The sequence below is a fragment of the Kogia breviceps genome, chromosome 4 (assembly GCF_026419965.1).
Source record: "Kogia breviceps isolate mKogBre1 chromosome 4, mKogBre1 haplotype 1, whole genome shotgun sequence".
Taxonomy (NCBI): domain Eukaryota; kingdom Metazoa; phylum Chordata; class Mammalia; order Artiodactyla; family Physeteridae; genus Kogia; species Kogia breviceps.
In genome coordinates, this window is record NC_081313.1 from 180,550,623 (window position 1) to 180,564,420 (window position 13,798).

Consider the following 13,798-nt stretch of genomic DNA (forward strand, 5'->3'; position numbering starts at 1 on the left):
TTTTTGGGGGGTGTTTGGGGGACAGCAGAGGGACGGGCAGGTGTGGGGGTCTGGGGGGCCGACATGACAACACTAGATGCTTCTTATGCAGCTACGATGTGCCAGGCACGTTGTTAAGTGCTAAGACCTGCAGACGCACGGTGCGCCAGACAAACTCAGTCATTTGGCCATTCCGTCTGCCTTTATTGAGCACCTACTACGGGCCAGGAGCTGCTTGTTCGAGGCATGGGGAGTCTGAAGGGCTGAGCAAATAGATGGCTAAACCACTAGCTTAGGAGGGAGTGCATCCCATCTGCCGTGGAGGAAGCAGGCGTGTACCCCAGTCTCCGTGTGTCTTGCCCTCTCTTTTCCTCACCTGCAAAATGGGTTTAATCCCAGAACCCTCTCCGAGGGGCTGTAGGGAGGCTTCCAGGAGATCCAAGCTGTAAAGTGCTTAGGAAAGACTCAATAAAGGAAGTGGGGAGAGGAGCTGGAAGCCAGTCCAACCTCTTGGGGCTTCCGCAGCCCCCCAGTCCTGCTCGGCCGCCACACGGTTGGATGGGAATGTTGATACAAGAAACTTCAATAATTGACTATTTCAGAGCCAAAGAGATTATATTTTGGCAAGAGAGGGAGTCTCTTGCCCGTTCTCATTCAACCTTTTCTAGACAGGACCTTCTCATATTGGGCTGTCAAAGGGAATCAACTGTACCCCAGTAAGCAGGTCATATTCAGGGGTCAGAGGGGGTCAGAGTCCCCCATTTCTGGAGGATTTCTGCAAGGGGAGGCTTACAAGTCTGCTTTCCTCCAGACACCGTCTCAGCATTGCCCACCCCCTTCCTGGGATTGGGAGGGGCCTCTGAGTGTGGAGGGGGTGAAGAGAGGGGAGGGGCTTTGGAAAGGGGAGTCAGGGAAGAGTTGGAGGGTCCCCAGGGATGATGGAAGACAGCGCACAATCCTGCCGCCCAAACTGTCCATCCTGCACTCCTGCCTCCTGGACTTGCGAACAGGCAGATGCGAGTGACAGGGAGGACGAAGTTTAGACGGGGGGACATGCTGGCAGGGTGCTCTGTCCTTCCAGAGCTGCCCCCGACGTCCAGCCCTGGCCTTACTGCATCGTGGACCTGCGGGTGAGCTGGGGTTGCAGGGAGAGCGACCTGGGCCGGGTACTGAGGCGAGGCTGGAGGCGCCGGATCACCGCCCGGCGAAACAGGATGTACACCCAGGGGTCGAGGATCTGGTTCCAGGTGGCCACGCGCAGGTAGATAAGCAGCTGCTGCTCGGTGGCTCGGGACAGCTGCCCAGTCGGGCTCATGGCAGGCGGGCTCCGCAGCACCGTCTGGGCAATAAAGACCTGCGGGGGGAGGGGTGTGTGTGTGGCCAGAGCGGTCAGCCGGGGGCCAGGCCGGCCACCAGCCCTGCCCTCCACCAGCACCTGCCCGGGCCACCTGCCATCCACCAAGATCCCGTGCCGATTCTGTCCCTGGGGTGCTGTGTGACCTCGGGAGAGCTGCCTGACCTCTCTGAGCTTCAGCTGATGTGGCCGAAAAATAGCACACTTTTCCTGCTCCTCTCCTGGGCACAATTAAACGTGGTGGACGAGAGGACTTGCAGGTGCGAGCAGGTGGAATCACTGTGACTGCCAGCTTTGTTATTCTATCAAACATTTATATTTTATACACATTTTATAATATAATATCAAATTATGGTATAAAATTGTATATTAAATAATTAAATTTTATGTTGTTTATTTTAAGTCAGTTTATATTATATTAAAATTTATAGTTTATAAAATTTTATGACAAATAATTTTATGTTAAATAATTTTTGTTAAATTCTTATATTGAATCACTTTAATATATTTTATTAAATATTGGATTTTATATTTAATATTATATAATATGTAATGTAATAAGGTATTTACAGATTATCATAGAATATAATTAGTTGCCTAATAATTAATATATTGTTAATTATAACTATTATATATAGTTATGTTATATATTATATAGTATTTAAAATTATATATGTAATTATATAATATATAACATAATTATAAGGATGTGACTATATTACATGATTGATATAATTATTAAGTATTAATAATATGTAATTATAGCTATATGTTATATAGTATTTAACAATTATATAATATATATTATATAATGATTGATATATTATTAAGTATGAATGAATAATATATAACTATGGTTACATGTTATACAGTATTTAACAATTATATAATATATAACTATATATGATTGATATAATTGTTAAATATTAAATAATATGTAATTAGTTATATGTTATACAGTATTTAACAATTATACGATTGATATAATTATTAAGTATTAATTCTAATATAATATAATTAATTACAGCTATTATATTTCATAATTATAATCAAATTTATACATATTTAATATAATTATATTCATATTGTACTGCATGTATTATATTAAAATAAATCTTTTCTTTTTTTCTGGCTGCGCCACACAGCTTGCGGGATCTCAGTTTCCTGACCAGGGATTGAACCCGTGCCCTCAGCAGTGAAAGTGCAGAGTCCTAACCACTGGACCGCTAGGAAATTCCCCATAAATTATTATTTTAAAATTGTTTCCTGAGCACCTACAGTGTGCTGGCCAATTCTGGGGACACTGCAGTGGCCAAGACAGACCCAGGTCCCACTTGGCTCACAGGCTTACAGCCCCATTAGGACATGTGACCAGGCGGTTGCAGCTTGGCGGTGGGAGTGGGGGTGACCTAGCAGTGATGGAGGCACTGTTGGAGCCCAGCGTAGGAGCCTGGCCGGGCTTGGGAGAGGTAACCAGATGGCGAACGGGAGTTCCCCAGGTGAGTTTGAAGGAAGCGTCTGTGGGCCTTTCTTCTGGGACAATAGGGAGTTATGGGAGGTCTGAGAGCAGGAGTTGGCTCGTGGGCCAAACCTGGCCTGCCACCTGTTTTTGTTTTGCTTTGTTTGCTTTATTTTTGCCTTTTCAGTTTGTTTTGTTGTTTTGCTAAGAATGTTTTTACATGTGTCAATGGTGAGAGAAAAAAATAGAAAGCATATTTTGGGGTTTGTTTTTTTTTTTTTTACAGTATGCGGGCCTCTCGCTGTCGTGGCCTCTCCCGTCACGGAGCACAGGCTCCGGACGCGCAGGCTCAGCGGCCATGGCTCACGGGCCCAGCCGCTCCACGGCACGTGGGATCTTCCCGGACCGGGGCACGAACCCGCGTCCCCTGCATCGGCAGGCGGACTCCCAACCACTGCGCCACCAGGGAAGCCCTGGGGGTTTTTTAATTTAAAAAAATTTTTATTTTTATTTTTTATTTTTTGGCCGTGCCACGCAGCATGCTCAACTAGGGATCGAACCCACGCCCCCTGCAGTGGAAGCACAGAGTCTTAACCACTGGGCCACCAGGGTAGTGGCCTAGAAAGCATATTTTGTGATGTGACAATGACATGAAATTCAAATTTCAGAGTCCGTAAATGAAGTCCTATTGGAGCACAGCCACGCCCGCTTGTTTCCACGTAGCTTTCATGCCACAGCAGCAGAGCTGCGTCGTTGTCACAGAGACTGTGTTTAAAGGGTTTACTATATGGCCTTTTAGGAAAAACTTTGCTGCCAAAGGGGACCAGGAATCGTTTAATGATTCAATGATTCTACCTAGGATGCTTTCCTGGTTTTTCCCTAACAGTTCAACTTCTATTTATCCTGCAAAGCCTCAGTTCCAATGGTTCAGAGCAGGTCAGGGCTCATCCTGGGTATTTCAAGAGAGTCAAGGCTGGAGGGCAGGAAGAAAGAAGAGGCTGAGACACATCCTTGTCAGGGACCTCTTGGTGAAGGTGACATTTGAGGAAAGACATGGAGGAGTGGAGGAGTGATCCATGTGGAGATCTGGGGTGGGGGGAAGCATTCCAGGCAGAGGGTGCAGCCCAGTGCAAAGGCCCTGGGGTACGACCTGGCCTGGCATGTTGGAGGAACAGCCAGGAGGTCCATGCGTCTGGAGGAGAGTGAGCGAGGGGGAGAGAGGGAGGAGGGGAGGGCAGGGAGGGGACGGGGCAGGTCGTGCAGGGCCCTGTGGGTGCCAGGGAGGACTTGGATTTTTACTCGGAGGGAGGTGGGAGCCCTGGACAGCTGTGGGCAGAGGGGGGACATGACTCAGGTGCTCACAGGCACCCTCTAAATGCTGCTCGATAAATAATAATGATAATAATTACAAGTGAATATAGAAATGGCCTCAGCTCGACACAGATGTAGAGAATAAACGTATAGACACCAAACGGGGAAAGTGGCGGGGTGGGGTGGTGGTGGTGGTGGGAAGAATTGAGAGATTGGGATTGACATATAAACACTAATATGTATAAAATAGATAACTAATAAGAATCTGCTGTATAAAATAAATAAAATAAAATTCAAAAAAAAAAAAAAAGAAATGGCCTCAGCTCTGTGAGACCAGGCCTGGGAGGGACACCCCAGGTACAGAACAGAAGCACATTTCTCAGCTGGAAGCATTATCCTGTAACTGCCACTCCCCTGGGACCCATCAGTGCCTGCAGCGTCACGTATCACACAAAAAACTATGTTCCTTTCTTTTCTTTCTCCCACCATTGACACACGAAAAAACATTCTTAGCAAAACAAAGCAAACCAAATTTGCAGTCTTCCTATCCCACAGGTTCAGCTTTTGTTTTAGCCCTTATCACTTCCTAATATCTACCACTTCACTTATTTATATACTATGTTTATTTTCTGTCTTCCCCACCATCTAAGAGTTTCAGGAAGTCACACAGTTTTGTCAGTTTTGTTCCCTGTGCAGAGCCAGCAGCACGCTCATGGCTCAGCAAATGTTTGTTGAAGGAACAAATGAATAAATGAGTTCATGTCATCATCCCGACAGTCACTCTGAGAGGCTGGCACCTTTTTAGTCATCCCCATAATAGGAGGAGATTGGGGCTGGAGGAGGGAAACCTGTAGCCAGAGTCACATGATAAGTCCTTGTTGGATGTGGGCTGGAAACCAAGTATCTGATTCCAGTCTCCAGACTTGTCCCCATCCAGTCAGAAATGGAAAAATAACCATTCCAAGCAGCCAATTACATCAATCAGTGGAAGGATTTCAGCAAGCTCCCCTGACTCAGGGAAGATCTGTGCAAGGCTAGGGTCCAGCCCAGAACTAGGCACAAAGTAGAAATGATTCAGTAATTGTACCTGGAATGTCCTCCCTGCTTTTCGCTGGCAGGTAAACTCCTATTCATCCTTCAAAACCCCAGCTCCAATGCCCCTCTTCCAGAAAGCCTTCCCTCATATCCCAGGGGGAACCTGGCAGCCCTTCCCTGGGCATCTCAGTCCCAGGACACTGCCTCTGCCCCAGTCCTGCCTTGCTCATGGGTTCCTCAAGGAAGGACCCTTGAACACTGGGGTCGTGCCCACATTTTCTTGGGCGGACAAGAACCTGAGGGTTATGAATTCATTCGGGAGGAACCGAGGCCCGGTCACCAAGGGTGGGTGGGAGACCCCGGCAGCCCCTGCCCCCACCACTCACCAGCAGCGGCATCCAGCAGATGCTGGCCACCACCATGATGCCCGTGAGCTGAGCCATCATCTCGACCTCGCAGTCCCGTGGGCGCTGCTGGGCGGCCTCCTGCCCGTGGTAGACGTGGCACAGGGTGGCCACGCTGATCGTGTTGAGCAGGAAGGACAGCCCCACTGAGAGGCTGCCAAGGAGGGTGAAGAGCAAACCAAAGGCCACGTCCCCTGGCTCGGTACCGAGCGTGAGGAAGCACCAGGAACCCGGGTACTGCACGGTGTAGCGACCCACACCCAGCAGGGGCAGCAGGCCCAGCGCCAGCGCGGCGGCCCACACCAGCCCCACCATGGTCCAGGCCCGGCGCTGCGAGGTGGCTGCGGGCCGTGAGAAGGGCCGGGTGATGCCCAGGTAGCGCTCCGAGGCCATGGCGGCCCCCAGCAGCAGTGGGCACAGGCCAAAAAAGACCATGATGACGCCCATGAAGTGGCAGAGGCTACAACCGGGGTCCACGACCTGCCAGTCAAAGAGGGCGGCATGCTGGGACACCACGATGGTGCCAGTGACCAGCAGCCCCATGAAGTCGGTGACGACCAGGCCGCAGAGGAAGGTCAGGAAGGAGGATCGCGCGTGGGAGCTGCCCTGCCGCGCACTCACCAGCACGCTCAACGCTAGCAGGTTGGAGGCCAGGCCCACCAGGCAGAAGGAGGCCGCGAACCAGGGGGAGGCGATCAGGCGCCGCTCCTCCAGCGTGATGTTTGTTGGCCGCAAACAGGGCCCCAGAGAACTACCATTGGGCCACATGGCGCCAGAGTGGAGTGGGGAGGGTCACCACCCCATCAGGCCAAGGCTGCAGGTGGGGTGGACTGGCACTGGCTCAGGCACACCTGGGGAGGGGGGTGGTGGAAGAGAAGATTTGCTGGTGATTCATTCTGCATTTTAGTCTGAGCAGCCCTGGCGAACTCCTACACAACCTTCAATGCCCCAGCTCAAATATCCCCTCCTATACGAAGCCTTTCCAGACCTATCTCACTCCCCACACAGTAAATATTACTATTACTACTATGACTAGCTCCAGCCCTGTCCTGCCCAGGCTCAGTGACCCTCAAGGGTGAGGATCAGTTCTGTCTCCTCTGGGAACCCTGAAAGACACCAGTTAGTATTTGCCAGGTCTCAGAGAAGGACTGAGAAGCCCCAGTTTGAACTCCAGCCCTGGTACCCACTGTGTGACCCCAGGCAAATGATTCCTTCTCTCTAAACTTCCATTTCCCTGCTGGTCATCCATCTGAGCCCTTGGTGGACTGCAGAATCCAGAACAGATTTCAGCTATTGTAAAACAGGACACATCCAGTGTGGGGAGGGCGGCTGGCTGGTGGCCAGAGGTCGTGGGTTCTCGAGCGGGCTCCAAGGTCAGCCTTGTGGGTCACAATTTCTCACGAAATTGTGGGGGAGGCCCAGCCCCATTGGTGTTTTAGGGAGAGCCTTCCTCACATGTTGGAATCGTGTAGATTCCCCCCCCCCCCATTTTCGTTTAATAAGAAATCAACCCAGAAATCCAGTTCCATCTGGGAGCAAAACTCAGGTCATTTGGAGCAACAGGATCCCCAGGGACGGGCTACAAACAATAGGAGGAGGGTAATGGGCTAGAAAGTACCCTGTGTGGGGCAGGGGGAGAAAACTGGAGAGACAGATGGGTCTGACTGCCTCGGGTGCGGACGAATCAGCCAGATATGGGGACATCGAGTAGAAATAAAATGAGACCATTCAAAAGCCAGCTTCCAGGGGCTTCCCTGGTGGTCCAGTGGGTAAGACTCAGCGCTTCCAATGCAGGGGGCCTGGGTTCAATCCCTGGTCGGGGAACTAGATCCCACATGCATGCCGCAACTAAAGAGTTACATGCCGCAACTAAGAGTTCACATGCCACAACTAAGAAGTCTGCGTGCTGCAACAGAGAAGTCCGCATGCCGCAACTATTCCCCAAAAGGACACAGCAGGGAGGGCATAAGGTCACCCACCCTGGGCGCACACCACGAGCCATCCTTGTGCTGGGTGGCAGGGTCAGAGTGAGCAAAGGTGGGGAGGCAGCACCATGGGAGGCACAGATGGCCCAGGCAGTTAAAGCTCAGAAAGGTCCTCTTATGATCTCCATTTTGCAGAGGCAGGGAACCTGAGGCACAGAGAGGTTAAATAACTAATCCAAAGTCACACAGCCTAGCCGGGGTGGATCTGAGATTTAAACTCGGCCTCATTACATACAAATGTGTGTAATTGAGTCAAAGGCCTGCCAGTCAGGTGGAGGCTGGTGGGAGGTGGGTGTGGAGTGTCACCATCATTGGAATTTTCCTTGATGAAAAACAGCTGGAATTTTTCTAGGGAATTCCCTGGCGGCCCAGTGGTTAAGACTCCGAGCTTTCACTGCCGAGGGCATGGGTTCAGTCCCTGGTCAGGGAACTAAGATCCTGCAAGCTGTGCAGCTCAGCCAAACAAGACAAACAAAAAACACACCAACCGGGCTTCCCTGGCGGCGCAGTGGTTGAGAGTCCGCCTGCCGATGCAGGGGACGCGGGTTCGTGCCCCGGTCCGGGAGGATCCCACGTGCCGCGGAGCGGCTGGGCCCGTGAGCCATGGCCGCCGAGCCTGCGCGTCTGGAGCCTGTGCTCCGCAACGGGAGAGGCCACAACAGTGAGAGGCCCGCGTACCGCCAAAAACCCCAACCAACCAAACAAACAAAAAAACCCACACCAACCAACCAACCAAACAAGTAAACAAAAGGGATAGAATTTTTCTAAAAAGTTGGTCAGACTGGATTCGAATCCTGACTTTGCCACTAACCGTCTCACGGACCTTGAGGGGAGTCAAATCCCCGCTCTGAGTCTCAGTCTCCTTTCTATAAAATGGGGTGGATGATGAGAATGATTTCATCTGTGCCCAGGGCTAAGCCCATGTAGGCGCTCCATTCGTGCTGGCCCTGGGCCCGTGCCTGTGACCTGGCCTCAGCAGTGAGCATGCTCCGCTACCCCCACTCCCCATCTCATTAACTCAGCTCAGCAACTCCTTATTGAGCCTCATAAATTATCCAGCTCCTGATGGCCAGCTCCACAGAGCTTCCCTCCCAGGCTGAGAGCCAAGGCCACCGCCACTTCGATGGGGGCGGGGCCTGGAGAGGGAAACCTGAACCCCAGAGGGGTGGGGGCTTTCCACGGGTGCTCGGTCATCTGAGCCCTCCACTCCCGGGCAGGGGTGTGCTCTTTGCCATCTCGGATTTGGCCTGCACTTGGATTCCCCCTGGGGCGGCGGGGCACTTGCTCCCTCCCTCCCTTGAGAGCTGGTATGCGCTGTTTCTAAACATTCCTGGGGACTGGGGCTGTGCCTGCGGTCAGTACCCCTGCCTCAGCCCTGAGTGACCGCCAGCTCCTCCCGGGTCTCACGGTCCCCTGGTTCCCCACCCTTGCGTGGGAGCTTATGCACCCGGGGACACACACCCCGTGTCTGCCTCGTCTCCCATATCTGGGAACAAACCTGTGGCCCAGGCAGGGCCTTTGGCCTGGGGGAGGCTGGAAACTGGCACCACTCCCTCTGGCCCCAGCCGGAGGTTTCCAGTCCCCCCGAGGGGTTCAGGTGAGAGCGGCCAGCTCAAGTTCCCCAGGCAAGCGGGCCAGAGGGGCACCTGGCGAGGCCTCCCTTCCCCTCCCACATTGGCCAGGAGGGCTGGCAGGGCCCCCGTGCTGCAGGGGACCGTGCTCTCCCCAGCCCGAGGTCCATAAGCACCACTGTGTGGCCCTTGGGGGAATTGCTCTCCTTCTCTGTGCCTCAAGAGAAACATGGACCCCAGATTTGCTGGACAAACCCAGGATTCCATGGCCCGAGAGTGGGGAGGTTTGGACTTTGCAGGTCCAGGGTTCTGGAATTCGAACGAGTTCCCAGTTCTGGAAGCTGAAGGCCCCAAGAATCTAGAATTTCAAGGGGCTGAGGTTCCAGAACTTTGATGGGAATTTGGTTTGTTCCTGGTTCCTCTCTGGAGGATGGACTTTCAGTGCTCCCTCAGCCTCCCTCGGTGAGGCTGGGAGGGGTCCATCCACCGCTATCCCAGAGGCCTGTGTGCTGGGCTGGGCTCGCGCACCAGGCTGGTCCTCCCTTCACCCAAAATGGTGGCCCCGATGGAATGTGGTCTTTGGTTCCCAAGGGCCAGGCCCCTCCTCTGCCTGATGGTCTGTCATCACCTGCCCCATTCTTCTCCTCCTGCTCCAGTGATCCATCCGTCTTTCAAGAAGTCCCTCTTCCTCTTGACACGCCACCACCTGGCCTGCCCGGCCTCCCTGTCCTCACGACATGGACCCACCCGGCCTCCCCCAAGGGTGACGGTGACCTCAGACAAACTCGGACTGCAGCCCACAATCTGCCGCTGCCCAGCTGGGGGCTTGACCTCTCTGAGTCTCAGTTTCCCCCTCTGTGAAATGGGGATAACAAGGACACCAACTCGCCTGCTGGCATTCTGGCTGGTCTTTCCAGGCCTGACCTGCTCCTGCCACCGAGACTTTGCCTCCGCTGTTATCCCCCATCCCCACCCCGCCTGGTGCACCCTTCCTGCTTCCTGGCTGTGCTCACAGCTCATATGCCCTGGCTGTGTGCATGGGGCAGCCAGGTGGGAGCCCTGATTCTCTGTGTGACCATGGTCCACTTCCACGTCTCCTAAGTCCTTTAATGCTGCCCAGGTGGCCAACGACGATGTCCTCTGGCATGCAAGTGCAGGGACCAGGCCCATCTCCGCATCAGTTCCTGCCCTTACCCGATACAGACCTGCACGCCTGAGGGTGTGGAACCCCTCCATGCCCTTGTGCAGCCACAGACGCCCACACAGACACAAACGCATACATGCAGGGCCACTGTCAGTTCCCAGGCCCACCCCTGCCTTCCCCCACCACACGACTCAATTTCTGGAAACTTTTCCTGTTCGTGACAGCAGCCAGGCCCCCACCCCAGAGGCATCACAGTCAGCCTGCCAGGGTGGGAGCTGAGCCTTGGCCCGGACTCACACGGTCCCTCCCTGTGAGCCTCAGCTTCCTTATCTGTCCAGTGGGTGTCCCCCAGCACCAGCGGGGGACGGATGGGTGATGAAGGGACAGGACCCAGGCCGGGCGGCCAGTGGTTAATAACGGGCAAAACTCTTGAGTGCGCACACAGACACACAACCAACCAGACGTGTGCTCACACTCACAGCCACACTCAGCACCCTGGCTCCCTCCCCGGCTGTGGTGGCACCACAGGACACGGAGTGGCCGGGCACAGACCCAGGGAAACCCCCACACAAAGCACATCCTCCGCCACACTGGCCACAGAGGCACACGCAGGTGCCCAGGGCCGGTAGCACTCCAGGCACGGGACCCAAGCTCACCAATGCCCCGGAACACCCAGCACCTGGCAACTGTCACCGCCCACGGTGAAACACCCACAGCAGGGCGGGTCACCGCAGGATACACCCAAGGCACACCTGCCCACTCTCATGCCCCGCCCCTAACCTGAAGGCCAATTGTCCTCAGCAGGCGATGGTCGATGGGGCGTGCAGGGGTAGCCAGCCGCGCAGTCGTGTCCCGGCGGACCTACGGGTGCCGGCCTGGAGGGGGCGTGCGGAAGCGGAAGCAGGGCGGCTTCCGGGGCCCCTGGGGAAACTGAGTCACGGCGGGAGGACCACGCCGACGACCCCGGCACTGCCACGTCGCGGCGGAACACAGATGGAGAGTGGGGCGGCGCGGGGTCCCGGGCCGCGGGAGGGGCGGCGAGGTCCCCTCCTGGCCTGGAGGGGGTTGGGCGGGAGGCTAAAAATAGCCCGGGGCTGGGGCTCCGTTTTGCGGCGGGCGCGCGTCTGGCCCAGTGTCTGGCTCAGTCTCTCTGTCTTTCGGTCTGTCTCCCATCAGCCCCTCCTGCCCCGCGCTGGCCACGCCCCTCCCGCCCGGGCCTGGCTGATGAGGGTCGGTGGGCGACCCCCAGCCCTGCGGGGAGACCGCGAGGCCTTCTGGGGGAGGGGGCGCCCATGGGACCCTAGGGCCGTAGGGACAGGGGCTGGTGGCCGGGGTGGCCGGCGCCCTCTCGGGAGCCTCTGCCCGCTCCGTCCCCCAAGCCCGCCCCAGCCAGGTCCCCTCCCGGCGCTCCGGCCGCCAGGCTCAGTGTTATTCACCGTCCGGGCAGCACCCGAGGCTGAGAGGGGGCGGGGCGGGGGCGGGCCCGGCGGGCCCCGCTCCCCAGGGCGCCCAGACCCCGACCCAGGGACCCAGGGCTCACAGCTGGTGAACCGGGTGGAGTGGGGCCTGGCACACAGTAGGTGCCTCATCAATGTAGGGTCTGTCTGAGGCCCCTGCCCAGGCTAAGGGTAGGGGTGCAGGGACGTTTAGAGGGGAGAGGCGACCACACTCTCCACCCAGGAGCTTCGTGGGCAGCCTGCTGAGACAGGCTTCTCGAGCAGGTGATCCGGGAGGGCTGTGGGTGGTGGCATTATAGGGGCAGGGCCCTGTGAGGACACAGGCTGGCATTGGGGCCATAGGAGGCAAAGCCCCTTGCAGAGCTGCCTGCCGTCGGGGTGGGGAGGTGTGCTTTCCCTCCGCCCCCTCCCCCAGTGCAGGGTGGGGAAGGATGCCCAGAGCCCGGCACTGCAGGAGTGTTTGAGGGGGCTGGAAGCAGGGCTGGGGGATGACTCCCCAGGCAGGATCGGCTTCCTTGAAAGCCCACAGACTCACTCAGGGCTGTGGGCCAGGGTCTGATCAGCCCAAAGCCATGGAGGCAGAGGGTGACCACCTGGGTACGGCCAGAGCAAAGGCATGGAGGCTGGACCATGATGTAGGAAAGTGAGACGCTCCTTAAAGGTCCTTCTTGCCCACAGTCCTTGGGCCTCAGGTGGGTGAAGGGGGTCCACGGGCCTGGGGCTGGCCTTCGAAGATGTGTGGAGGGCAGGGCTTGGGCATGGAGGGGTGGCCTTGGGCCTCCTTGGCCCTCAGTTAAGGACTGGAGTGGGCCAGGACTCTCTGGCTTGGCCTTGACCTCACCTCACCCAGTCCTCGGGGGCCTGGGAGGGGCACAGAGTACAGGCTCTGAATGAGAAAGATGGACTCCTGCCCTGGCCCTGCTCTCCCCTCCATTGGGTCTACACACTATCCTTCCGGCCTCTGCATCCCTCCAGATGGCACCTCCTCTGTTCCATTCCACTTAACCATAACTTCTCGTCCTTGACAAGGAGTCTCCCCAACTCCTATGCATCTGGCAGAGCCCTGGCTCCGAGGCCCTCTCCTCTGTAAAGCCTAGTTGTTCCAGGCAGTCTTGCCTCCCCCAACCCCTCCTTAAGGGCAACTCTGTGTAGCAGTCCGTGTGGTAGAACAGGTAGACTAAACCTGACCTGCCCTCAAAGATCCCCCAGGCTGGAGAGAAAGCTGGATACAGGCAGTCCCAGTCTCCTGCACTCAGGGCTGGGCCCAAGGAAGTGACAGGGCTTACCTAAGCCCTGGAGCCCAGGAGGTGAGCTGGGAAGGCATCCTGGGGTGGGGGTATGGGAGAAGGGACTGAGAACTGGGGCTTTGTGGAATGCGTAGGAGTTCCACAGGTCCAAGAGACGTGGCAGAAATTACACGTGCAAAACTTTGGAGGCAAGAGAGAACATGAGGCTTTGGGAACTGTAAGGAGGGCAGACTTGGTGGGAAGAGGATGTGGGGCTGGGGCTTCAGATGGGGTGGCGGGTGAGATGAAAGGGGACTGTTCCGGTCTCACTTCCTCTGGCCCGAGATAAGAGTGACAGTGCTCCTTCTGGGAAATAGCCAGGGCAGGGGTCAGAGAAGCGCACTTGACTTGCAATTAGCCTGCGTCTCACCACGACTCTGCAAGGCAGGGGGTAAAAATGCTCATTTTATAGATGGGGAAACTGAGGCCTGGAGGGCAGATAGAATGTGTCAGAGGCCACGTGTGGGTGGGATCTGAATGAGTACTGGGCTTCCCCCACCTCCTGGGCTGGTGGCTGGGGGTCTCCTGGCCTCTGTTTCCACCCCCCCCACACTTTGCTCAAAGGGCACACAGGAGGCATGGGAGGGGTTGAGATGGCCTGGGGGCTCCAGATGGTGGGAACAGAGACCAGGTTCAGGACGTGCCCCCCCCATGGCTGTGGTTTCCGGTGGGAGCCAGGCAGAGAGCATCTATTCTTAGTCTCACTCACAGCCCAGGGCAGGAAGAGGCTGGGGTGGGGGTTGGGGACAATCTGAGGGACACTGGGTGGATGCTGGGCCGGGGCTGTGTCATGGAGCAGCTGGGTGGGGTGAT

At 55.6% G+C, this 13,798-nt stretch overlaps 1 protein-coding gene across 3 annotated transcripts; it reads right to left on the minus strand.

Annotated features, from left to right (window-relative positions):
- Positions 1-575: 575 nt before the first annotated feature.
- On the minus strand, positions 576-11,645 carry TBXA2R (thromboxane A2 receptor). Of its 3 annotated transcripts, none has more exons than XM_067033463.1 (4): positions 11,023-11,645; positions 8,016-8,158; positions 5,525-6,393; positions 576-1,333 (listed from the first exon to the last, which is right to left on the minus strand). In XM_067033463.1, the coding sequence occupies exons 3-4, from the start codon at positions 6,308-6,310 to the stop codon at positions 1,088-1,090; spliced, it is 1,032 nt and encodes a 343-aa protein (XP_066889564.1). In that variant the 5' UTR covers positions 6,311-6,393; positions 8,016-8,158; positions 11,023-11,645; the 3' UTR covers positions 576-1,087. The 3 variants fall into 3 exon arrangements, with proteins under 3 accessions (XP_066889564.1, XP_066889565.1, XP_058917896.1); XM_067033464.1 differs by lacking the exon at positions 8,016-8,158 and having other exon boundaries at positions 5,525-5,657; positions 6,164-6,393; positions 11,023-11,591; XM_059061913.2 differs by lacking the exon at positions 8,016-8,158 and having other exon boundaries at positions 11,023-11,591.
- Positions 11,646-13,798: the final 2,153 nt, after the last annotated feature.

Coding starts and splice junctions, on each gene's coding strand:
- TBXA2R (XM_067033463.1), bottom strand. CDS start 6,310: ATGTGGCCCAATGGTAGTTCTCTGGGGCCCTGTTTGCGGCCAACAAAC. Junction 1,334..5,524: donor TCTGCTGGATGCCGCTGCTG/GTGAGTGGTGGG, acceptor CTCCCCCCGCAG/GTCTTTATTGCCCAGACGGT.